At 53.0% G+C, this 21,944-nt stretch overlaps 2 protein-coding genes across 2 annotated transcripts in view; one reads left to right on the top strand and one right to left on the bottom strand.

The window, feature by feature from the left end:
• EVPL (envoplakin) overlaps window positions 1-13,816 on the top strand; it is a 24,176-nt gene extending 10,360 nt beyond the window's left edge. The window contains exons 8-22 of the mRNA XM_010003597.1: window positions 1-99; window positions 762-857; window positions 1,286-1,411; window positions 2,296-2,442; window positions 2,588-2,742; window positions 4,103-4,200; window positions 4,960-5,141; window positions 5,899-6,077; window positions 6,515-6,653; window positions 7,223-7,416; window positions 7,890-8,040; window positions 8,571-8,654; window positions 8,741-8,851; window positions 9,484-9,576; window positions 10,367-13,816. The exon at window positions 1-99 is cut by the window's left edge and continues 9 nt beyond it. Coding sequence (XP_010001899.1) covers window positions 1-99; window positions 762-857; window positions 1,286-1,411; window positions 2,296-2,442; window positions 2,588-2,742; window positions 4,103-4,200; window positions 4,960-5,141; window positions 5,899-6,077; window positions 6,515-6,653; window positions 7,223-7,416; window positions 7,890-8,040; window positions 8,571-8,654; window positions 8,741-8,851; window positions 9,484-9,576; window positions 10,367-13,816 — 5,304 coding nt within the window. The remainder of the gene's footprint in view (window positions 100-761; window positions 858-1,285; window positions 1,412-2,295; window positions 2,443-2,587; window positions 2,743-4,102; window positions 4,201-4,959; window positions 5,142-5,898; window positions 6,078-6,514; window positions 6,654-7,222; window positions 7,417-7,889; window positions 8,041-8,570; window positions 8,655-8,740; window positions 8,852-9,483; window positions 9,577-10,366) is intronic.
• A 3,303-nt stretch (window positions 13,817-17,119) lies between these two features.
• On the bottom strand, window positions 17,120-21,590 carry CDK3 (cyclin-dependent kinase 3). The gene is made up of 7 exons (XM_010003596.1): window positions 21,463-21,590; window positions 20,803-20,880; window positions 20,268-20,388; window positions 19,841-20,011; window positions 19,330-19,431; window positions 18,050-18,253; window positions 17,120-17,246 (listed from the first exon to the last, which is right to left on the bottom strand). The coding sequence occupies exons 1-7, from the start codon at window positions 21,588-21,590 to the stop codon at window positions 17,124-17,126; spliced, it is 927 nt and encodes a 308-aa protein (XP_010001898.1). The 3' UTR covers window positions 17,120-17,123.
• Window positions 21,591-21,944: the final 354 nt, after the last annotated feature.

Below are 21,944 nucleotides of genomic sequence, written 5' to 3'. Positions count from 1 at the left end.
TCCAATGAGCTGCTCAGCCAGGAGGAGTTAGTGAACAATCTTCAGGATGATGGGGACAGGATGATCGAGCTGAAGCATCCAGCTGTCAAGCCTATCCAGGTAGGGAGTGGGGGTCTCCTCCCAAAATCTCTGAGAAAATGAGAATTCTGTCCATAATTTGTGGGTCTAGAGCCAGGAAATGGGGAAGAAGGGACCTCTTCACCTCTTCTGCAGAGCTGCTGTGTCACTCTTGCCTCCCACACTGCACCAGCTGCACTGCAGCATCTTTCTGTCTGCTCCAGCCCTGTGGGGAAGCAGTGCAGGCTCTTCACCCCATCAGAAATGTCCAGGAGATAGTGGCAAACATCAGTGTGCTGGGACCAGCTCCTGGTCTGCTGCTCAGATGTGTGGTCAACACAGCCATGTTCATGCTCCTGTGGAACTCCAGCTGGGACACAGTGTGACCTCTCCCAGGAGGTACCAGCTCCCAGGGTTGTATTTCCAAGCCTGCAGATGCAGTGGCAAGCTGAGGTGGGCTCACAGCCACCCCCACCACTGGAGCTGAGACCCCCTTGAGTGGCTGCTGTGTGGGAGTGAGGTCCTGGTGGATGCCCAGGCTTGTTCAGGCTCAGCATCAGGCAATGCCTGGGCATAGCTCTGCACCTCCTCAACAGGGCTCTTCACCCTTCCTCTGATCTCTGGGACTTCTGGGGAAAGGAGACTGCTGGTGAGAGAGGTAGAACTAGCTGGAACCGATGGAGTCATGCTCTGTCCCACCACAGGCTCACCAGGAAGCCTTGAAGAACGAGTGGCAGAATTTCCTGAATCTCTGCATATGCCAGGAGAGTCAACTGAAAAGTGTGGAGAGTTACAAGAAGGTACAATGAGCAGAGTATGGGCCGTGGGGGATGCAGGGCCAGGCCAGAGTGGGCAGGGTGGGAAGAGAGACAACAAAGGGACAAGGATGGGAGATCCTTTGCTTGCTCTTATTCAGGGTATTTTAGGGCAGCATCCCCCAAAACCCAGCCCTGCAGTGCTGTGATGAAGGACTGGCTCCCAGGTGGTCTCACCAGCCCTGCTGGTGGAGGGTTTGCTCCTCATCCTTACCTGGGACTTGGGTGGTTGGATTATTTGCTGTGGCTCAGGTGATGGAGAGTCCTTGTCCAAGCACATGCTTGGATGGTCTGCAGGGTCTTGTGAACCCCAGACCAGCTGTGGGGGACATGCAGGGAAGTGAGAGACCCCAGTGAACTTGGAGATGGTGATCTCCTCCCAACCCTGACTGCTTTCCTACCCACACCTCCAGTTCCAGGATGATGCTGAGGCTGTGAGCCACTCCCTGAAGAAGATGAACTCTGACTTGGACACCAAATACAGCAAGTTCAACAAAGACAGTCCTGGGGTGGTGTCAGATCTGCTGCTTCAGCTGGAGGTGAGGTCTTCAGGGCTGGTGGCACTAGCCAGACCTAAGGACAGACCAAACATCACAATCAGTGGGGAAGGGGAAGAGGTGGGTAAATAACCCTCCCAGGACAGCTCAGCCCAGCTCTGTGCTGGGGAGGGGAAGCCCATGGCAATGCTGAGCCCCTGTGGCTTCAGAAGCCCCACACTGCTCACTCTGTGGGGCAGTGACCCCTGGGAAGGCACTGTCCCCATCAGTGACACTCTGCCAGGCCCCAGGTCCCCACCAGAGCAAAGGAGAAGGGCAGGGAGGAGATGCACATTGTCCTAAACACGGGACACTTGGATTAGAAGGAGCACTGGGAGGTTGAACTGCTGAGATCCAAACAGCAGGGCAAGGTCCTGCCATCTCCTCAGCACCCTTGTGAGCTGAGGGAGGGGGGGAAAGAAATCTGCCCTCAGGGATGAGATGCAGATGGGAAAGGAACCTTTGCCCTGGAGAAAAGGAGGGGACACGTTCAAAGCAGGATCTTCCCAGGCAGGCAATGTTTTTTGCTCCCAAGAGGTACTGGGTTCTTTGGTGCCTTCTGACACTGGAAGGCAGCCACCTCTTGGCAGGTCTCCATTCCATTTCTGAGAAGAAAAACTTCTCCAGGAGATTTAATATGACAATGTGGGATCACCTGAGGTGAGCTCAGGCTGTGCCTTCAAGAGCAGGTCTGCTGGGAGTGAAGGAGATAATGAGGAGGGGGAGGAGGGATGGGGAGGGGTCAGGAATGGAGACATTTCTGCCTCCACCTCAGCTGTCACCATACAAGGCTGGACAGCTGGTCCTAGAATACCCACTGTAGGTATCCCTAACATTCCCTCTCAGCCAAGCCTGGTCACAACCCCTGTCTTCCCTGTTTTGTCTAGAATGAGGAGAAGGTGGTGAAGCAGGCAGAGAAGAGCATTGCTGACCTGAAGAGAAGGAGCAAAGAGATCAGCCCCCTGAAGCTGCGCAGGCTGCGTCCCCCCCAGCCCCTCACCTTGGACACCCTCTGTGACTGGGATGCTGGGGAGGTGAGGGCTTGACTGGCAGTACCCTCAGAAGAGGCAGGCAACTGGATTCTTCTTTGGTTGCTCCAGATCTTGGGTTGGTGGTGGGAGGAACCTGCCTGGTGTTGGAAAGCTGAGCCTTTCACTGGGTTTTGTACCTTGGTCCCAGGTGCAGCTGACAAGAGGTGACAAGTACACCCTGAAGGACAACAGCAACCCAGAGATGTGGGTGGTGCAGAGCAGCACTGGTGTGGTTCAGGAGGTACCTTCTGCTTGCTTCTCCATCCCTCCACCAGACCCCGAGTCCATCGACAAGGTCAACAGGTGAGTCTGCAGTGGAGAGCTTGGCCCAGAGAGATGGTCATACTTGCTCTTCAGTCACAGCCAATGTGACTGCAGGAAAAGAGCAGCTGGGAACAGACCTCTTGACTGTAGTAAGAAATCCCTCCTGGACAGGGATTGTTGCCTGCACCCAAGTATCTCACCCAGGTTCCTGCCGTTCCTCGACAGCCATGCACACTGCATGGACCTGGCTGGCAAAGAGTTTTCTGGCAGGCAGGCTTGATTTCTTCACCCAAACATGTGACTTGCATAGGTTTGACTAAATTCGTTGCAGAATCAGTCTGGAGCTCGGGACTTGCCAAACAGGACAGAGTTATCTGTGGTATCTCCTCTCAGCCAGCCCCAGCTGGAGACTGAGAAATGTTCCCTCAACCACCACCAAGTTCATTGCTCGTGGCTCTGCCAGCCCCTGTGTTTCCCACAGGATGGGGTGGTGGGGCAGGGAGCTTTGGGATCCCCTCTGTAATCGTGTCCCCAGGGGTTTGGCTGAATCCCTGCTGCCCAAGGGCTGTGGAAGGCTTAGGTTCAGTCACTTGGAATGTCTGTGATGGGAGCCCCAGGCACACAGACCAGAGGGTTTCCCTATGCCCACCCCTCCTCACCTCCCACATCACTGAATCCTTTGGGTTTAAGGGTTTCATGTGTGTTTTAAAAGAGAAAAGAAGGAATTTGCAGCTGCCTCCTGGATAGCAGCTCTGGAGGGGTTACCTGGAAAACTCTTCCCCTTTTCAGGCCACATCTGGCCCTTTGTTTAATTTCCCAGTGGGTGCTTCCCTTCCTGCATGCAAAATACTTGCCTTTGTTTTATTTCCCAGCATGTTCCACCACCCAGTCCCTCTGCAGGGAGCTGTGTCCTGGCCCTGCAGGGGGACAGCAGCCAGGCAAGCCAGGACCTGCTGGTTTTAGAGCCCAGTGCTGAGCTGGAGCAGCCCATGGCAGGGATGGGATCAAGCCTGGTCCCTCAAAGGCTGAGAGAACCTTCTGGTTCCATCAGGCTTCTCCCACCCAGAGATTTTTTTTTGGTCCTTCCAACTCCTGCTGATCCCAGCTCTGGCTTCATTAGAAGGGAACCATCCTTACAAATGGGGATTGGTGTTCCCAGGGCTGCAGCCACAGGAGCAGCAGCTTCTACTGGCTTCCTATGCAGTGCTGCAGGGCCATGACATGAACCTCCAGCTCTGTTAGAAACAGTGGGAGAAACCAACTGGTGCCTTTGGGAACATCCTTCCCCCCCTGCCTTTGGGAACAGGCACAGGCATGGAGCTGCTCCCAGGGCTGTGTGGAGGCTTGCCCAGTGCAGCAGCTCCCTGTCCTGCTGACTCCTGCCCCTCTCTGCCCTCAGGCTGGAAGGGGAGCTGAACATGGTGAAGCAGAAGCGCGCGGCGGCTCAGAGCACCCTGAGACGCAGCCACAAGGAGCAGGTCCAGCCCAGCCAGCAGGGTATGTGCACTGGTCAGTCAATCCCTCTACAAATCAAGCCCCACCACCTGCCTTCCAGAGCCCCCAGGCCTGGCTGGAAGCAGAGCACCCACTGGGCAGGCATGAGGATGCCTTCTGCTCTGTGGGAAAGAGCTGCTGATGGGACAACCTGACTCCTGGTGCTGCCAAGGAGGCACTGCCTGATCCCAGACAAGTCACTTTTACTCTGTTGCCCTTCTCAAACCTCTGAGACTGACCTCCAGCTCCATCAACAGTTGCAGAGTATTCGGGGTTGCAGGGGGATGTGCCTATTCAGAAGCCTTCATTCAACCTTCTTTGGGATTTGAGTTGCTGGCAGGTCCCTTCTCTGGCTGGGGGCTGTGGAATAAGCAGGGAGCCATGGCTGGATCCCAAGCCCTGGCCAGCTGGGTTCCTCCCACAGCTGTAGTTGAAAAAGCCAAGCAAAGCTGAGCAGGGATGGCTGTGGTTGTCTCTGTCCCTCCTTTGGACTTGAGCTCTGGGGCAGAGCTAAAACCATTTTCATAAGCCTTAGGAAACGTGCCTGACTGGAAATGTGAACTGAGTGGTTCATGGTTGCATCAGAGCCCCATGCTCAGGAGAAGCCCGTGGGCCTCAGAGCTGCAGAGCACAAAGGGCAGAGCTTTGCAGCAGGGCTGTCATGAGAGGGAGCTGGAGCTTTAGGGACCACGTATGGGAGAGCAGCAAGACTGGGATGGCAGATGAGAAATGGTGGTTAACCTAAGCTGTGTCTTCCTGCAGCTCTGTCCAGGAGCCCCCCTGCAGTCCAGGATGATCCCCAAGCTGACCAGCTTCTCAGTAGCCTGGATCGTGTTGGCAAGGACCTGGTCCAGGTAGAGAAGGAGGTCTTGAACAGAGTGAGGTCTCCAGTGAGCTACACTGACCCCACAGATGACCTTGCCAGGAGGATCCAACACCAGCAGGTGAGTGCTGCTGAGGCAGGATTGGAGCAGGGTAAGTTTGGTGGGACCAAGTGTTCTTGGCCCAAAACAGAAGTGGCACAGGGATCCCACAGGAGATGACAGCTGGGCCTTCAAAGGAGAAACCTGTGCTGCAGCTGCAAGGGTGTCAGGCTGGCTGTGCCCTGGGAAGGGGACTGGTTGAGCTAAACCTTGAGAAACACAGGCTCTCCCCTTGGCTCAGCTCTGTAGCAAGATGGTCCATTGGTTTCAGAGCTGTGGACAAGGGTCCAGTCTCAGGGGTCCTCAGCCTTGTCCTGGGGAGGCTGTCACACCTCACCCTTAATCTGTAGCACATAAGGGAATAGGATAGAGGTCATTGATCCCAGGACCAGCTTTGGCTCACCTGGTGGGAAGTACAGACTGGCAGATGTAAGTGGGACAGAAAAAGAGCCCTGGAGCCCCTCACATCCTCATCCCTCTGGGATAAGCTCTGGGTTGGTAGTAGTTCAGGTTGTTACACCTTCACCCATGGGTATTTGTCCAGCCCTGGCAGAAGGATGGACTCAGGTTTCTCCCATCTGTGTCTGTTCTGCTCTCTTTCCCACACGCTGCTGTTGCCAGACAGTCCCAGTCTGGATGGGGCTGTACCCAAAGGCCAACTCCTCAGGAGGCCACCCCACCCTTTGCCCCACAGCAAAGCCTGCCCTGAGGGTGATGTTTTCTCAACAAGACTGTTATGGCTGGGTTGGGTGACTCTGCTCCCATCTGCTTGTGCCAGGAAACAACAAAGAAGCTTGAGAACCTGGGGGCAGCCAAGGATGCCCTGCAGAAGGAGTGTGAGACCTACCTTTCCAAGAAACCCACCAGCACCTCAGCTTCCCAGCTCCCTGTCACGTTGAATGCCCTCAGGAGCAAGTACAATGATGTCAATGTGCTCTCCAGCCTGTACAACGAGAAGTGAGTGGTGGTGGTGGTGGCCAGGTGTGATGGGGAAGAGAGGAGGAAAGCCTTGCACAGAGGTGGCAACACAAAAGCATGAGAGAAAATGTCTTCAGTCCATGTGGACAATTGGTTGAGGTCCATCTAGCCAAGGGCTGGTTGGAAACCTTCCCCCCATCATCCAAGGCTCCCCCAAAGGAATTCCTGTACGTAAGCCATGGAAGTCCACCACAATGAATCTGTGTCCCAGTGACACTGGGTGTGGTGAAATGCAATAGATCTGACCTCTTTGCAATACACAGGGTTGTGAGTCCATGTTGCTTGTTCTCTGCCATGCTGTAGAAACCCTGATGTTAAATAAGCTTAGACAGGCAAAATCCTCTGATTTTGGAGAAGAAGGAGAAGAATGGGGCCTTCTGTAGCTGAACTTGTCCTGTAATTTCTCCCTTCCCCAGGGCTAAGGCTGCCCTGAACCTAGAGACTCAGATTGAGAACACAGACAAGATTGTCAGCAAGTTTGAGGCCAAGCTGGCCCAGGACAGCATCATCCCTGCATCTCCCAATGCCCTGCAGGATCGGGCCAACGATCTGCTGGTAGGAGAACATCAGGTTCTTTGGTAGGGAAGGGAGATCTCTCAGGTTGGGTAGCAATGGTGGGGAGAGCTGGGCTTTGCTTATTTGGGCACTCCAAGGCACCAGAGATGGAGCCTTTCTAAGGCTTGTTCCACAAAGGTTCATGTTGCTGTTGCAGACTGACGTGCACTCACTAACTAGCAAAGAGCTCTGACCCTCCCAGGACCTTTGTGGTCCCTGAAATACAAGATGAACCTCTTAGCATCTAACCCCTTGTCACTCCCTGCTCTTCCCTGCTCCCATTCTCCCTTCCCCACCATTAGCTGTCACCCTTGACTCACAGTGACCCTTTCTTTGCCTTCCCCAAAGCTTCTCCTTTCTGCCCCATGCCCCGTCCAGCTCCCCTTGCTTCCCACCTTTACTGAACAAGGCCTCATGGCTCTTCCATATGTCTACTTTGGAGAAGCCCAACCAACCCCCAGGTGCTGCACAGCCAGTCACTGTGCTAAGGAAGGGGGTTCTGCTTGGGCTGCTGCCAACCTGGAGGTGTCTTGTCTGAGTGGTTGTTTTTCCCCCCCCGCCCCATGCAGAAGATGAAGCGGGACCTGGTGGCCCAAGAGGACAGTGTCCTGAAGCTGAACCGTGGGCTCAAGGATGCTGAGCACAGCTGCAGTGCTGTGCAGAACAACTTCCAGGAGTACTGCCCCGACCTGCCCCGGCAGAGGCGGGAGGTGCAGCTCCTCACCGACCGCTACCACGCCGTGGCAGAGCAGCTGGACCAGCGGTGAGGAACCAGGGCACCAGCTCTGCTCCTCTTAGCCAGAGTCCCAGGTGTATGTTCTTCATGGCAGGACCCTGATCCTGACCACTCTGCTGTCATACTGGGGACTAGGGCTGTCCTGTTGGGCGGCTGTCACCTCCCTACACACACTGCAGGCTTTCAGCTTCCAGATGGCCCTGAGCAGGCAGCCTTGGGTAGCCTTGTTGCCTCTGCCTGACCCAGAGAGACCCTGGAAGTTAACACTTCTTACAGGCTTTAGTGCTGGTTGCCTGCCTTTTGCCTTCTCTCCTCTCCCAAGCCATGTTCAAGCTGCAGTACCAAGCCTGGTGTGCACAGCTGTGTCCCCCACTCAGGGACCACCTGTCACCCTCTTGTTTTGCTGGGGTGACATTCTCACCATACTGTCTTTTTTGGGAATTTACACATGAATTCTTGTTCTTCCCCTTGATGTTCCTGTTCACCTTTGTGCTGTGCAGAGAGAAGACCCTCAGAAATATCAGCCTCACCTACCAGCAGTTCCAAAACTCCAACGAGAACCTGATGTTCTGGATGAACAACCTACCCAAGCATCAAGTGAAGACCACTGATGGGCCAAGCCAGATCAATTACAAGCTGCAGGCACAGAAGGTGAGTTCCAGGGCAGGCTCATAACCTGTAACTTAACAGGGATGAGGGACTTGCTTGTGAATGGTGTAAAATAGTACCACCCAGCTCCAGTTGTGTGCTCCACCCACCACAGTGAAATGACTAGAACAAGGAGACAACATAATTGCAGCCCCCAGATGATGTACCTTGCTCTGCTATGATCATCTGCAGTGCTGGGGTCTTCATCTGTGCTAGTCACACCCAGGCTGAGCAGAGGACATACCCAGGCCCTGAAAGATTGCACCTTGGGCTGAGATGTTGCATCTGGGCCCTGCACCTTTTTCCCCTTGAGCAGATCCTGGGCTGATTAGTTCAGATGAGATGTGATGGTCTCTGTGTTGGCCTGGGCCAGGGATAGTGCTGCTGAGATCACCTAAAGCCCAGGTGCCTTTCCCAAATGTCCTCCTCTTCCCACCTTACTGTTAGTACCAGGCTGAGCTACCTTGCCTGCAGGAATATTACTGGGTTGCTGTACCTCAAGCTGTCCTTAACAACACGTGTCTCTCCTGCAGAGGCTGGTGGAGGAGATTGAGAGCAAGGAGCCCGAGAAGAACACCGTGGTCAGACTCTCCAGGAATGTGCAGTCCACCCTCAATGTATGGCTGGCTTTTCCCACGTAGCCTTCCCTTAGCCTCTCGCTCAAGGGAACCCCAACTGATTCTCCTGTTTCTGCTCTGAACAGGACTATGAACTCCAAGCAGGCAAATACAGCTCTTCTCTGGACCCTTCCCTGACTGATTTTGCTGCAAAGAGGCTGCGTGTGACCCCCCTGCAAGAAAGCATCCAGGCCCAGGTACAATGTGAAGATGAAGGCATGAAACCTTTGTCTAGCTCCTTACCCAAGCCCCATGTTCTCTGCCAGGCCACTCTGACAGCCACAGCTAATCATGGTCCTAATCCCAAGGAAAATATCATCAGGCATCTCTTTGTCTATGGGGCAAAGCATCCTGTGAGGGATCCAGAAGTAGGGCTGTGTCTGGTACCTTTGGTTGAGCTTGCTGGTGATGCCTCCTTACCACACTGTGTGTGAAGATAGAATTGTGAGGTCAGTGTGTGAAGACAGGACAGAGCCAGAGCTCTGTCCTCTCAACAGAGTTGTGTTCTTCCCAACTACAACCCAGTTCTCCTGCATCACTTTGGCTGTTTTGCCACTGGCCATCCATCTGTGGCCCAAGGTGAATCTGGAAGTCTGGACCCTGTGAAGGCTTGAAGGCATCTAACAGGCATTCCAATAAAGGGGACAGGATCTCCTACATGAGTCCTTGGACTCTGTTTCCTAGAAGGTCAGATGTGGTGACACTAATCCCTGGAATTGTGAAGTACAGAAAAGTGCATCCAAGTGAAAAGAGGGGTGGGAGAGTGTGCCATTCCAGAGAGCTGTGTCAGGGTGAGGAGACAAGGTTCTCACCACTGTTTCTTTTTCAGGAGAATGATGTAACCAAGCTCTACATGGAGCTGGCAGCAGAAAATAAGCAGCAGCTCAGCCGGTTGGAGTTTGCTAAGAAGATTGTTGAGAAGGTACCAGCTCGTGGCAAGATTGGGGTGCTCTAGATTGGGGTTTAAAATGATCTTTCCAAAGCTGTCAGAATCTTCTCAGCCTGGGATCCCACTGCCCTTCCCCAGGTCTCCACAGCCAGGTGTGAGGAAGGACAGGAATGAAAACCCCTGTGAGATAAAGACCATGAGTAACCACAGTTTCACTGACATCTGAAGTTGTGACATTCCTCACTCTGTGGGCTCTCAAGTGTTTACTGAATCTGTAATTTATGCTATGAAAAAAGATGAGGGCTCTTAAGCCTGTTCTCAGATGAATCTAATCAAGGTTCACAGGCTGAGAATTCCAGAGCTGTCTGTGGATATGCCTGGAATGTAGTGCTCACAATCTTCTGGAAACACTTCAAAGCAATAGGAATTTTATGTCTTTCATAAGAGGCATAAAAGGCATAGAGGGCTTTGTTCACCTCTAGGAAAGGTCTCTGGTCCAGGTGGCTTTCACCACGCTCAGGAAGGACAGGAGTTGGAAGTGGGGCACTCTCTGATGCTACCATGAACCATCTGTGTAGCAGCTCCTCCCTCACCTGCAGCAACTCCCTGACAAGGGGAAAGACACCAGTGAGAGATGGTGGGAATGTGCCCTCATTGGCCATTTATGAGCAGCTGTATTTGGAGGCTCCCTGGGTTTTCTGTACCAGTTCTGTCTCCTCCTGTGCCTTGTCATGGAAAAGGCCTTTGACTCTGCACCAGATTCAAAGAGTGACTCTGTTTCCCCTTTTTTTTTTTTAATTTCTTTTTTGTTTTTCCCTCACAGAAGGAAGTGCATGAGGACATTGAAGCTGTGTGTGAGCAAAGCCAGCAATCTGAGAACAGAGCTATGGGAAGCAGGGAATCTGAGGGGCTGAAATCACAGCTGGAGGAGGAAAGGAGGAAAGTGGCCAAGATCGAAGAGGACCTAGAGGAACACAGAAACAAGCTGCTCATGTTGAAGACTCAGAAGCCCATTGAAAGAGTGGAAGAAAAGGAATTGATAGAGTATTACAGAGACCCACAGGTGGAGAGCAACCTGGCTAAGATGGCGCAGCAAATCGAAGAGGAAGGAAGAAAGAGGCAGAGCCTACAAGAAGACATTGAAGTGATGAGCAGGAAGCTTGCCCAGATGGAGAGCGAGAAGAAGGTGGCTCCTGCCCAACTCCTCACCAAAGAGATCACAAAAATTGAGAAAGATCCAAGCCTGGATAGCCAAGCAGCCAGTCTTCGTCAGGAGATCAAACGTCTCCAGGAGGAAAGCTTGACTGCTGCTTCTGAACTGGAGCAGCTGAAGAGGGAGCTGCACATGCTGGAGCGGAAACAGCCCAACATCCGGGAGAAAGTGGTGGTGAAGGAGCTGATCAAACTGGAGAAAAACCCAGAAATGCTGAAGTCTGTTAGGACCCTGCAGCTACAAATTGATGAGGAGCTCTTCAAGAGGAAGTCTGCAGAAGAAGCAATAGTGAAGGTGAAGAGCAAGATTGAGGAGGTGGAAAGACTAATCGAAACAGCTGAACCCAAAATTATTGTTAAGGAGCTGAAGCAGGTAGAACAGGACCCAGAGTTATTGAAAGAGTCTTCCAAGCTTAAAACTCTGATTGAAGAAGAGAGAAGCAAGAACTTGAAGCTTACAGGTGACCTGGCAGAGCTGCAGAACCAGTACAGTCTTGCAGAGAAGCAAAAGCCAAGGGTAGAGGTTAAAGAGAGGGTCAATGAGATCTTCCTGGTGGATCCTGAAACAGAGAAGCAAATCACACACCTGAAGAGGGAGCTCCAGGAAGTTACTCTGAAAAGGACAAAGATTGACAGTGAAGTGGAAGAGGCCTTAGCAGAGCTCAATGTCCTCAGGTCACAGAAGCCAGTGGTGGAGCTTAAGGAGGTTATAGAGGAGGTGGTGAAACATGAGAAGAGTCCAGAGATTCTTAGAGAAATCGACAGGCTGAAACAACAGCTCAACGAACTAGTGAACACCAATGGCAGGACCCAAGAGCAGCTGATCAGGCTGCAGGGTGAACGGGATGAATGGAAGAGGGAGAGATCCAAGGTGGAAACCAAGCTGGTCAACAAGGAAGTCATCCGATATGAAAATGATCCACTTTTGGAAAAAGAAGCTGATCGCCTCCGTCAGGAGGTGCGGAACATGTCTCAGAAGAGGAGAGCAGCAGAGGATGCAATCTATGACCTGCAGAATAAATACATGCTGCTGGAGAGGCGGAAGCCAGAGGAGAAGGTAGTTGTCCAAGAGGTCATACTGACTCAAAAGGATCCAAAGCTCCGAGATGAGCACACCAGGCTGAGCCGGAGCTTGGATGAGGAGGTGAGCAACAGGCGTCGTCTGGAACGTGATGTGCAACAGGTTCGTGCCCTGGTGGAAGAGCAGGAGAAGCTGCTCAATTTTCAGGAGGATCGAAGCAAGAGGCTTGCACTGGAGAAGGAGATGAGACAAATTACATTGAGAATAAAGGAGCTGGAGGAGAGCCCAGCCCCGGTGCAAGAAAAGATCATTATGGAAGAAGTGGTCAAGTTGGAGAAGGATCCAGTCCTTGAGCAGTCTGCCAGCAACCTGCGCTTGGAGCTGGACCGTGAGAAGATGGAGGTGCTGAACTTGCAAAGGGAATGCAAGAACCTGCAGGTGCAAGTTGATGTCCTGCAGAAAACAAAATCCCAGGAGAAGACCATCTACAAGGAGGTGATTCGAGTGGAAAAGGACAGAGCACTGGAGAATGAACGTGCACGTGTCTGGGAGCTGCTCAGCAGGGAGAGAGGGGCCAAGCAAAAGGCAGAGGAGGAGGTACGGTGGCTCAGGGAGAAGATTGAGAGAGCTGAAGGCATGAAGAGGACGTGGGCTCGGGAGGAGACAGAGCTGCAGAAAGCCAGGAACCTGGCCATCCAGGAGAGAGCCAACTTGGAGAGCGAACTGCGGGAGCTGGAGAGGCAGAAGCAGCAGAAGATCCTCTTCCTTCGGGAGGAGTCCAAACTGCTCAACCAGCGGACTGAGAATGACAGGCAGAAGAAGAAGCAGCTGGAACAGGAGTTTTCCCTGCTGGAGGCAGACATCCTTAGGGAGAAGGATCAGATCTACAACAAGGAAAGGCTCATTCGAGATCTCCAGTCAAGGGTCAACCGGGAAGAAATCAATCATGAGACCCAGATGAGAGAGACCAACCTCTCCACCAAGATTTCTATATTGGACCCGGAGACAGGGAAGGATATGTCCCCTTACGAGGCCTATAAGAGAGGTATCATAGACAGAGGCCAGTACATCCAGCTGCAAGAGCTGGAGTGTGACTGGGAGGAAATCACCACCCTAGGTCCAAATGGGGAAGTCTCGGTTCTCCTTGACAAGAAGAGTGGGAAGCAGTACTCCATTGATGATGCTCTGAAGCTGAGGAGGATCACGAAGGAGGAGTACCAGCTGTACCGGGATGGCAAGATTCCCATCTCTGAATTCGCCTTGTTGGTGGCTGGGGAATCCAAGCCTCCCTCATCGCTCTCTATTGGCTCCATCATCTCCAAATCACCACTCTCCTCACCTACCACCCACCAAGCCCATAGCTTCTTCCCTCCAGCCTCGCAGAAAGGCTTCTGTGACGACACGTCCCCCATCGCCGGGGTGTACGACACCACGACTGACACCAAGTACAACATCAAGACGGCTGTTGCCAAGAAGCTGCTCGATCCCATGACAGCTCAGAAGCTCCTGGAAGCCCAGGCTGCCACAGGGGGCATCATAGACCTGATTTCTCGGGACCGGTTGTCAGTCCACAAAGCGATTGAGAGGGGCCTGATTGACAGGACCTACATGCAGAGACTGCTCAACGCCCAGAAAGCTTTCACAGGGATTGAGGACCCAGTGACCAAGCGAAGGCTGTCGGTGGGGGAAGCAGTTCAGAAGGGATGGATGACAAAGGACAGCGCTTTCCCCTACTTGGAGGTCCAGCATCTAACTGGAGGGCTCATTGATCCCAAGAAAACTGGTCGCATCCCTCTGCAGGAAGCTGCCCAGACAGGGATGATAACAGGTGACCTGGCCAACAGGCTCCAGGATGAGTCCAACTACGAAAAAGATCTCATTGACCCCGTCACTAAAGAGAAGATCAATTACAAGGAGGCCATGGCTCTCTGCCAGAAGGATTCTCTGAGCAGCCTCCTGCTGCTTCCAGCCACCTCCGAGGGGTTTCAGCGGTACCACCAGGGCAGCTGTTCCCCCAGGCTCTCCCGATTCAGGCACTGAACAGGTCCAGGCATGTACTGGATCTGGTTCTTTCAGGAGTTCATCCCTTCAAAACCCCTCTCCCCACGGCAGCAGCAGCAGCAGCGACCACAGGAAAGGAGCATCCAGCATTTAGGGCTGCAAACTCTTCTATCTCAGCTATCCCTGCGTCCCAGCACAGCTTGGCTGCACCAGGAAGAAGTTGTGAGCATGGAAGGGGCTGACACAGGAGGTCCCTGAAGTCCCCCGGGTGCTGCTGTGACAGCAAAGTGGGGGGGTTGACTGGGACGACTCTGCTGGCAGTAGGTAAAACGTGGTTATGCCCAGAAAAGGGGGAGAGCCAGAGTGTTTTCCAAGTTGGGTCTTTCTTCTGCATGCAATAAACGTTAGAAAGTGCGTCTGTGGCTGGGTTGTCTCTGCAGGCCGAGGTTGTGGGGTGGCCAAAGGCATGTCTGGTCCTCCCCCTGTGCAGTCCTGGGCCCTGCAGCCCAATCTACAAAGGGTTGCTGCCCCTGATCTAGCAGCACTCTTGGCCTTGGCTGCAGGATCCACCCAACAGTACTGGAAACTCTGCACTTGCTCTTTCTTTGGACATGTTTTCACTCCTCTGTGTCACTTCAGTGCTCAGCCCTTGCTGAAATGAGCAAGTCCTAAGTCCCACACATCCCCATTGAGAGATAAAATGTTCTTCCCTAGTCTCTACCCTATTCTGGAGAGTTCCCTGACTTGGTGGGATGAGAAAAGTTACTTTCTATTGACATGAGCTGCTCTTTCCCTCTCTCTAGGGCTTTTTTAGCTGCTGCTGCTTGTGAAATCCAGCACATCCAAAATAATCCATAAGGGCAGAGGTTTCATCCCCTCTCCCCCATGAGAGCAGCAGCATAGCCTCTATTTCCATACAGCCTAGCTGGGATTTGAAGCCTGGGCTCCAAGAAGGAATTCTTCCCATGCTGGCAAGCTCAGCACAATCACGGGTCCCAGTACCTTCCTGCTCAGCACTGACAATCTGACTCCAGCCATGGGAAAACCAAGTTTCCAGCTCAAGATCTACCCAGGCTCTGTCCCATGCTCTGCAGGGTCTGTGTCTACTGTCAGGCCTGTGGCTGGTGTCTGTGGCCTGTCTCAGCTGCCACGATCAATAATGGGGCACTTTACAATGGGGAAAACTGTTCCACACACCCCAGAGCACCTTTTCCCAGCCTGTTTCCTCTTGGTAGAGCACATGCAGCACTGTGCATCCCCCTCCTGGCTGCTCTGCACCAGCAGCAAGGGCTGGATGGACCAGGGGACATGTCAGGAGAGAAACCCTGGCTTGGCCTCCTGCCAGGGCAAGCCCAACAGCCCTCAGAGCACAGGAGCACAACCAGGTGAGGATCATGTTCCAGGGCAATCAAGGAGGCCTGGACCAGTGTGGTTCCCAGCTGTCCTTGGGTCCCAGCTCTTCAAAGCTGCTGGGACCAGCCTGGCTGTGTGTTGGCTCTCCTGCCCGAGGCTGGCTGAACCCAGGGAGGATCCATCAGCAATGGGGTCATTGCCTTTCCTGCAGGTTGGCTCTGCTGAGGGGTGAGTTTCTTGTCTGCCTGTGGGGCAGGGTGCTGGGCTCTGGGGCTGCCTTATCCAGGCAGGGTGCTGGGCTCTGGGGCTGCCTTCATTGCAGCTGTTCCACTTTGAAATGAGATCATACCCTGCTTGTTTATAAAGCAGTATGATGCTCATGTGGTGACTTTTTCCTGAAGAGCTGATTAAATAGTTTTGGGCAATTCTCTGTTACCTAAAGGTCTTGGGAATTCTGGTAATTAGGTAGCCAGTTAATAATTTTGGATGAAGTGATGGTAACTGTGTGGTGGAAGGTGTTCAGGGCTGGCTGAAGGTGTTTAGAGGCAGTTGGGTGGCTGAGCAGTTGCCCTCAAAGGCTGCTCTACCTTTTGTTTCTGAAAAAACAACTCCACAAAAAAAAAAAAATCCTTTGCTATCAGGTGGTGTCCTCATCTGCAGAAAGCAGCTCAGATCATGTTCTGATGTGTCTGTAGGAAGCACCTTGCAGTCCTGGGGCTTTCCAGCTGGCTGGCAAGGTTGGGAGTTGCTCAGGAGGAGCCAGGTGGTGCTTTTCCTCCCTTCTCAGGTACAGGATGAAGGTTTTGATTCTGGCTTTCCCAGAGCAGCTATTTTGACATGGTTGTTGTTGGTTTCCTTTGTTGGCAGCAGAGTTGGGTCATAAATGTTTGAAATTCAGCTTGTTGCTTTGTTTTTGTTGGGCTAGACAAACTGCAGTATTTTTATGTTTCTGGGCTGGGTGCTTGGGATTGATTTCTTAATGCAGGTCTTCTGAAAAAGAAAACAACTTCTGAAAACAGCTTGTCTGGTACAACAGGAATCCTACATGAGGAGAGAGAAAGAAGATGCAAAGAAAACCCAGGTAACTGCCAGTGGGAAAAAGCTGACTCTTTGAGAACAAATAGTGGCCTTTGAGAAGAAATATTCCATACTTGAACGGTCCATCTAGCTAGTTAGAGCTGAGAAAGCTGGGGTTGTTCAGCCTGAAGAGAAGGTTCCAGGGAGAATTTAGAGCACCTTCCAGTACCTGAAGGGGCTACAGAAAAGCTGGGGAGGGACTTTTTACAAGGGCAGGGAGTGATGGAATGAGGGGTCATGGCTTTAAACTGGAGATTTAGGTTAGACATCAGGGAAGAATTATTTGCTGTGAGGGTGACTTTGAAGCAGGTTGCCAGGGGAAGCTGTGGCTGCCCCATCCCTGGCAGTGTTGAAGGGCAGGTTGGATGGGGCTTGGAGAAGCCTGGGCTGGTGGGAGGTGTCCCTGCCCATGTAGGGGGGTTGGATCTATGTGGTCTTTAAGGTCCTTTCCATTCTGTGCAGACAATCAGTTCTATGGTTGTCTGTACAGAATGAATTGACTTTAAAACATGTATCCAGAGGCAGGGAAATGATTCCCAGAGCAGAATTAATCCATGACCTGCAAATGTGCCCCTGTGAGCTGGGTGTTACTGTTCAGAGGCCATGGGATAGAGGCAAGGGTAAAAGAGACTCCAGGGGATGATGAAGGTAGAAGAGCTCTGTGGAAGAAAGGACCAGTTGGACTGTCCTTTGTCACTACCCCCAAGGCCCACACCAAACAATAAACACTGAGGCTTCTGAGAAAAGTACAAACCTTTATTTTTTTTCCATATCAAAGAAAAAAACCAAACAAACACAACAAAAAAAGGAGATGTCAAAACCACCCCCGAAGTCAGCAACAATTCTGCAGACATTTAAACAGCAAAAACATCCCACTGCTCCACTGGTGCAAGTGCCTGGGGGATACTGTGCCTTCTCACCGGCAGCATCTCTGCAGCACACGATGCTCTTCAGGGTTCTGAGGGCTCCTCCTGAAGCACCGGTGACCCAGGGCTGCCTTGGCTGAGATGCGCCTGCTGGGGTCGTACAAGAGCAATTGCTGCCAAGAGAAAACCCAGTGGATTTAGGCTTTTACAAAACCCAGTGATGGATTGTACCTGCACACAGCTGGGCACGGATGCAGATGTTGGTCCTGCCTTTTCCCCTCTCTGGGCTTCAGGGTTCAGCCAAGGCTGAAGTTCCCATGGGCATCACACTAGAGGGGTTTCCTGACCCTCAGTGCAATGGTTTCCTAGAGGAAACTGCCCTGACTGACCCATGTCAGAGCCAGGAGGAGGCTGAGGGGAGACCTCATTACTCTCTACAACTTCCTTTCAGGTAGTTGTAGGGAGATGGGTGTTGACCTTTTCTCCTAAGTAAGTAACAACAGGACCAGAGGAAATGGCCAGAAGTTGTGGCAGGAGAGGTTCAGGTTGGATATTAGGAAGTGTTTTCTATACTGAAGGGGTGGTCAGGCCCTGGAACAGCTTGGCCAGGGTGGTGCTTGAGTCACCATCCTTGGATGTATTCAAGGAACATGTAGATGTGGCACTTCAGAGCAGGCTCTAGTGGCTGAGGTTGTTGGGGTTTTTGTGGGTGTTTTTTGGTGAAGTGTGTGTGATTGTTTGTGGTTGTTGAGGGGTTTTTTTGTCTTGATCGTTGGACTTGGTGGTCTCAGAGGTCCTTTCCAACCATGACAATTCTGTGCTGCTGTGATTTGGTGTTTCTGCAATGGCAGAAATGAGCATTACAGCCAGATCAGCTACTGCACTTCTGGGTAGATCAGGCCCAAATATCCCTATTCTTTGCCCAGTTTGAAAAAGTCCTCTTTGTTCCTGGGGCTTGCTCTGAGCCCTCACTCACCTCCAGTAAGTCTCTACCATCTTGATCTAAGTTGGGAACAATGTCCTTCATCTCCTTCCTTGCCCACTGGGGAAATTCCTTCTTGTAGTCAGGCAGCTGGGTCACCCCAGGCCAGGTCACCTCGGTGGGAGTGCCCAGGGTGTGAAAGATCCGGAAGAGCTGATCAATCTCACAGTCCCCTGGAAACAGGACCTTCCTAGTCACCTGGCGGGAAAAAAAAAAAAGCCAGTTCCCACCTTTCCATCAGCTGTGTGCCTTATTTCCTGCTGTAAGCAAGCCTGTGTCCCAGCAGATGCAAACATCTGCCCAGCCCAGAGCAGTTACAGTGCAGCAAGTCTGCTAGGCAATGGTTGTGAACGTCAGGGGTGTCTGTTAGTCTGTGTCCAGGCCTTTTCATGGATCCCTGCTCCCCTGAGCCTGTCCTGACTCAGCCAGTCCCTTATCCCTTTTTGCCTCGAGTTTCCTAACACACCTTCTGGCAGGGTAGCTCCTGCCCCACCTACTTGCCCAGCCTCTGCTGCTCTGCAGCTTGGGGGCTTTGGGAGCTGGGGATAATGCTGCTACACTGCAGAGATAACAAGATCTAAGATCCCAGCAGTGCGGGCATAGGGGGAGGAAAAGAAAGGTTGTGCTGGAGAGGTGAAAGGCAGTGCTGAGGTGAAGATCCTGGTGGTTTATGAGGAAGAAGGGGAAGAAGGTGCCCAAGCAGAAGTTTCCCTGCAGCCTGTGGCCTGATGGCAGTTGTGCCCCTGCATTGAGGAACGTGGTGGGACATTCCCTGAAGGCACCAGGAGGGGTGAGCTTGGCCAGTGGACTTGGATTTTGTGGCCAGCGGACTCAGATTTGCTACCAGTGGACTTGGATGATGCAGCTGTGGAAGACCCCAGGCTAGGGGAGTTTGTTCCTGAAGCAGCCCGTGACTCTGTGAGAAGCCCAGGCTGGAGCAGCTCTGGACCTGGTGGGATGGACTCATGAAGGAGAGGTTCCTGGAGGACTCTCTCCCATGGGAGGGACCCCATGGGGAAGCAGGGAAGGAATCTTCCTTCCTGAGGAGGAAGGAGCAGCAGGAACCACCAGCCTGTGAACTGACTCTAAGCCCCATCCCCCTGTGGCACTGGGGGCAAGGAGGGAGAGAAATGGGGAACAAATGAATTTGAGCCTGGGAAGAAGGGGAGAGGTTGGGTAACTGTTTAAGTTGTGTGCCTTGTCCCTTCCTCCCCCTTTCCTGTGGCAGCTGCCCCCTCCCTGCTCACTCAAGAGACTATTTCAACCCGTTCTACCATTTCCGCAAAGATGCAGCCGATGCTCCAGATATCCACAGCAGTGGAATAGTATTTGCATCCCAGCAGTATTTCAGGGGCTCGGTACCACAGAGTCACCACCTGGTAAAGAAGGAACAAACAAGCTTTGTCTCACTTCCCTGGGTGAAACTAGAGGTCTGGAATCCTCTCAGCTGTTATGCAGCAGCTCTACAAATGAGAGCGTGCCTGGCTGAATTAGCAGACACCTCAGTGACAGCAAAACTGGTACTAACAGATCATTCTTCATTAGGACACCCTGGAACAAATCCATGCACCCTTTGCAGAGAAGGTGGGAGCCCAGCTTGCAGACAGGCTAGGGTAAAAGCAGTCAGCACACTTTGTGGGGACATGAGGGGACCCCTGAGCTGTGGACCAGGTTAAGAGCACATGTTTGGGCCTCAGCTATGGACGAGCAACTTGTGGTGCTGCTGTTGGTCACCCACTATGGGCTGTGTACCTCAGTCTTAGGTGGCAGGAATCTCAACAGTACCTCGTGAGTATATGTGCGCAGGGGGACCCCGAAAGTTCTTGCCAGCCCGAAATCAGCCAGCTTGAGTGTTCCTGCTTCATCAATGAGCAGGTTCTGTGGCTTCAAGTCCCTGTGGATGACACTGTGCGAGTGGCAGAAGCTCACACCCTGCAGCAGCTGCAACAGGTAGTTCTAAGGAGAGAAGAGATTTCAGACAAGGCCACCATGAGTCCAGTTCAAAGGCTGGATCCTGGGAACCAACACGCTTTGGATTGTTTTACAGACCTGAATGGGGAAAAAAGAACTTAGGATACGGGAACACCAGGCTTGCGGGACGCTGCTGAGTGTGGGTGGGAGCAGTGCTGGCTCTGCCCAGCAGAAGGCAGCAAGGACACACACTCCCTGCCCTGCCGAGGAAACGCTAATAAGCGTTTCTTCCACACTGTACCTTGACCAAGTTTAAAGGAAGCTCTCCGGTTTGGTACGAGTCCATGTGTTTCCTCAGGTCCTGATTCAGGTATTCAAACACCATATAGAGCTTCTTCTGGCCGTGTATGACATCCAGGAGCCTGCAAAAGTGCAAGTGGTCTCTTCAGTACCTTTGGCTGGGAATCTGTGCTATGCAGGAGTGCCAGTCTTTTACAGGGTGTGTGGGAAGACCTTTTCCAGACCTTTGCCCAAAGGAACCCAAACAATCCCTCCTCCCACAGATGGCTCTGCTCTGTGAGTCCTTTGAAGCAAAAAGAAGCAGGTATAAAAGCAGCATGTGGTGTGGGGCAGCAGCAGCTTGGACCAGCCCAGTGCTGTGGGCTATTGCTGCAAACAAGGCAAGGGATTCCTGCATTTTCTTGTTTATTTTGCTCCTTTCTGTTCAATTGAGGGAGTTCTGGAAGGCCCCTCCTGCTGCCTGTACCCAGAGCTCGCTATGGAGATAAGCAGGAGCTTGTCAATATGCTAGTGGGGAGAGTTCACCCAGGTCTTACCTGACTATGTTGGGGTGCTTCAGCTCCCTCAGCAGTGAGATTTCTCGGAGGGCAGTGCTGGGGACACCCTCCATCTCCCTGCAGCACAGACAGGACGTAAAACACCCCATCCCCAGTGGGATCCCACAGCCCACTGGGGTCCTGTGCCCCTTCTCCCTTTCCTCCCTCCCCCTGTGCCCCATTCCCTGCTACAAGGAGGGTCTCTCACACCGGGCGCCTTGGGTTTAGGATGGAGCTGTAGATGGGGCAGGCTGGGGGAAATGGAGCCACGAGGAAAAAGAAGGAGGGGGTGACCTAGACTTTGCGAGCTGTGGGGTAGAGCTTGTTTGGGAGCACCCAGGGGTGTGTTTGGAGAAGCAACGTTTTGCTTCTCAGAGGCGGGGGCAGATGAAAGCTCTTTGCCCCCCAGGCAGCCTCTCCCCCTGTCCTGAGGGGCTGCCCCTGGTCCACACCGACACCCCTCATCATGGGGACAGCCTGGGGCTGCTCCAGGGGAACAGCAATAAGCTTTTATTTGTTCAGTCCCCATCCTGGAGGGGTCAAAATGGGCCCTGCCAGGAGGCCGAGCCTCACCAGGCCCTGGCACCACCTCACAAAATGGTGGCGCCGAGCTGGGCCCGGCCACGACAGGCCCCACCACCAGGGCTTTGCCCCACTCACGAGTCCAAGCAAATCTTCTTGAGAGCCACCAGCTGCCCCGTGTGCTTGTTGCGAGCCTTGTAGACCTCGCCATAGGTGCCCTCCCCGATCTTCTCCACCTTGTGGAACGTCTCCCTGAAGGCGTCCATGGCGCTGCTTCCTGAGGAGGAAAAGAGGGGAAAAAAAACACACACACACACACCCCCTCCCCAACCAACGTGCTGAAGGTTTTTGCTCTCTCCCTGTGTGTCCCCCCCCCCGAGCTGCTTTTGGGGTCCGGGCCCCCTTTGGGGCTCCCCTTAGAGCGGGGCTGCGGGCCGGGCTGTTGGGCTCTCTGGGGCCGTGAGGGTGGGTCGTGTCTGGGCAGACCCAAAGGGACAAACACTGAGCTCCAGCTGCAACAGGCTGGGGGGGTGGGCACCACTCAGGGGGTGGGAGGGAGTTGGCTACAGCAAAAATGGAGAAAAAGAGATATAAGAGTGACAGAGCCCTGGAACAGGCTG

Source organism: Chaetura pelagica, unplaced genomic scaffold (assembly GCF_000747805.2).
Source record: "Chaetura pelagica isolate M959 unplaced genomic scaffold, ChaPel_1.0 scaffold468, whole genome shotgun sequence".
NCBI lineage: Eukaryota > Metazoa > Chordata > Aves > Apodiformes > Apodidae > Chaetura > Chaetura pelagica.
The sequence above is the reverse complement of the archived record's forward strand: the minus strand, read 5'-3'. Positions and strand labels throughout refer to the sequence as shown.

Excerpts from the sequence above, each read along its gene's own strand:
- CDK3 (XM_010003596.1), bottom strand. The coding sequence starts at position 21,590 with ATGGACGCCTTCAGGGAGACGTTCCACAAGGTGGAGAAGATCGGGGAG. Across the intron at positions 20,881-21,462 it reads AAGAAGATTTGCTTGGACTC|GGAGATGGAGGGTGTCCCCA; the intron begins GTGAGTGGGGCA and ends TCTGTGCTGCAG. Across the intron at positions 20,012-20,267 it reads TTCCTTTAAACTTGGTCAAG|AACTACCTGTTGCAGCTGCT; the intron begins GTACAGTGTGGA and ends TTCTCTCCTTAG.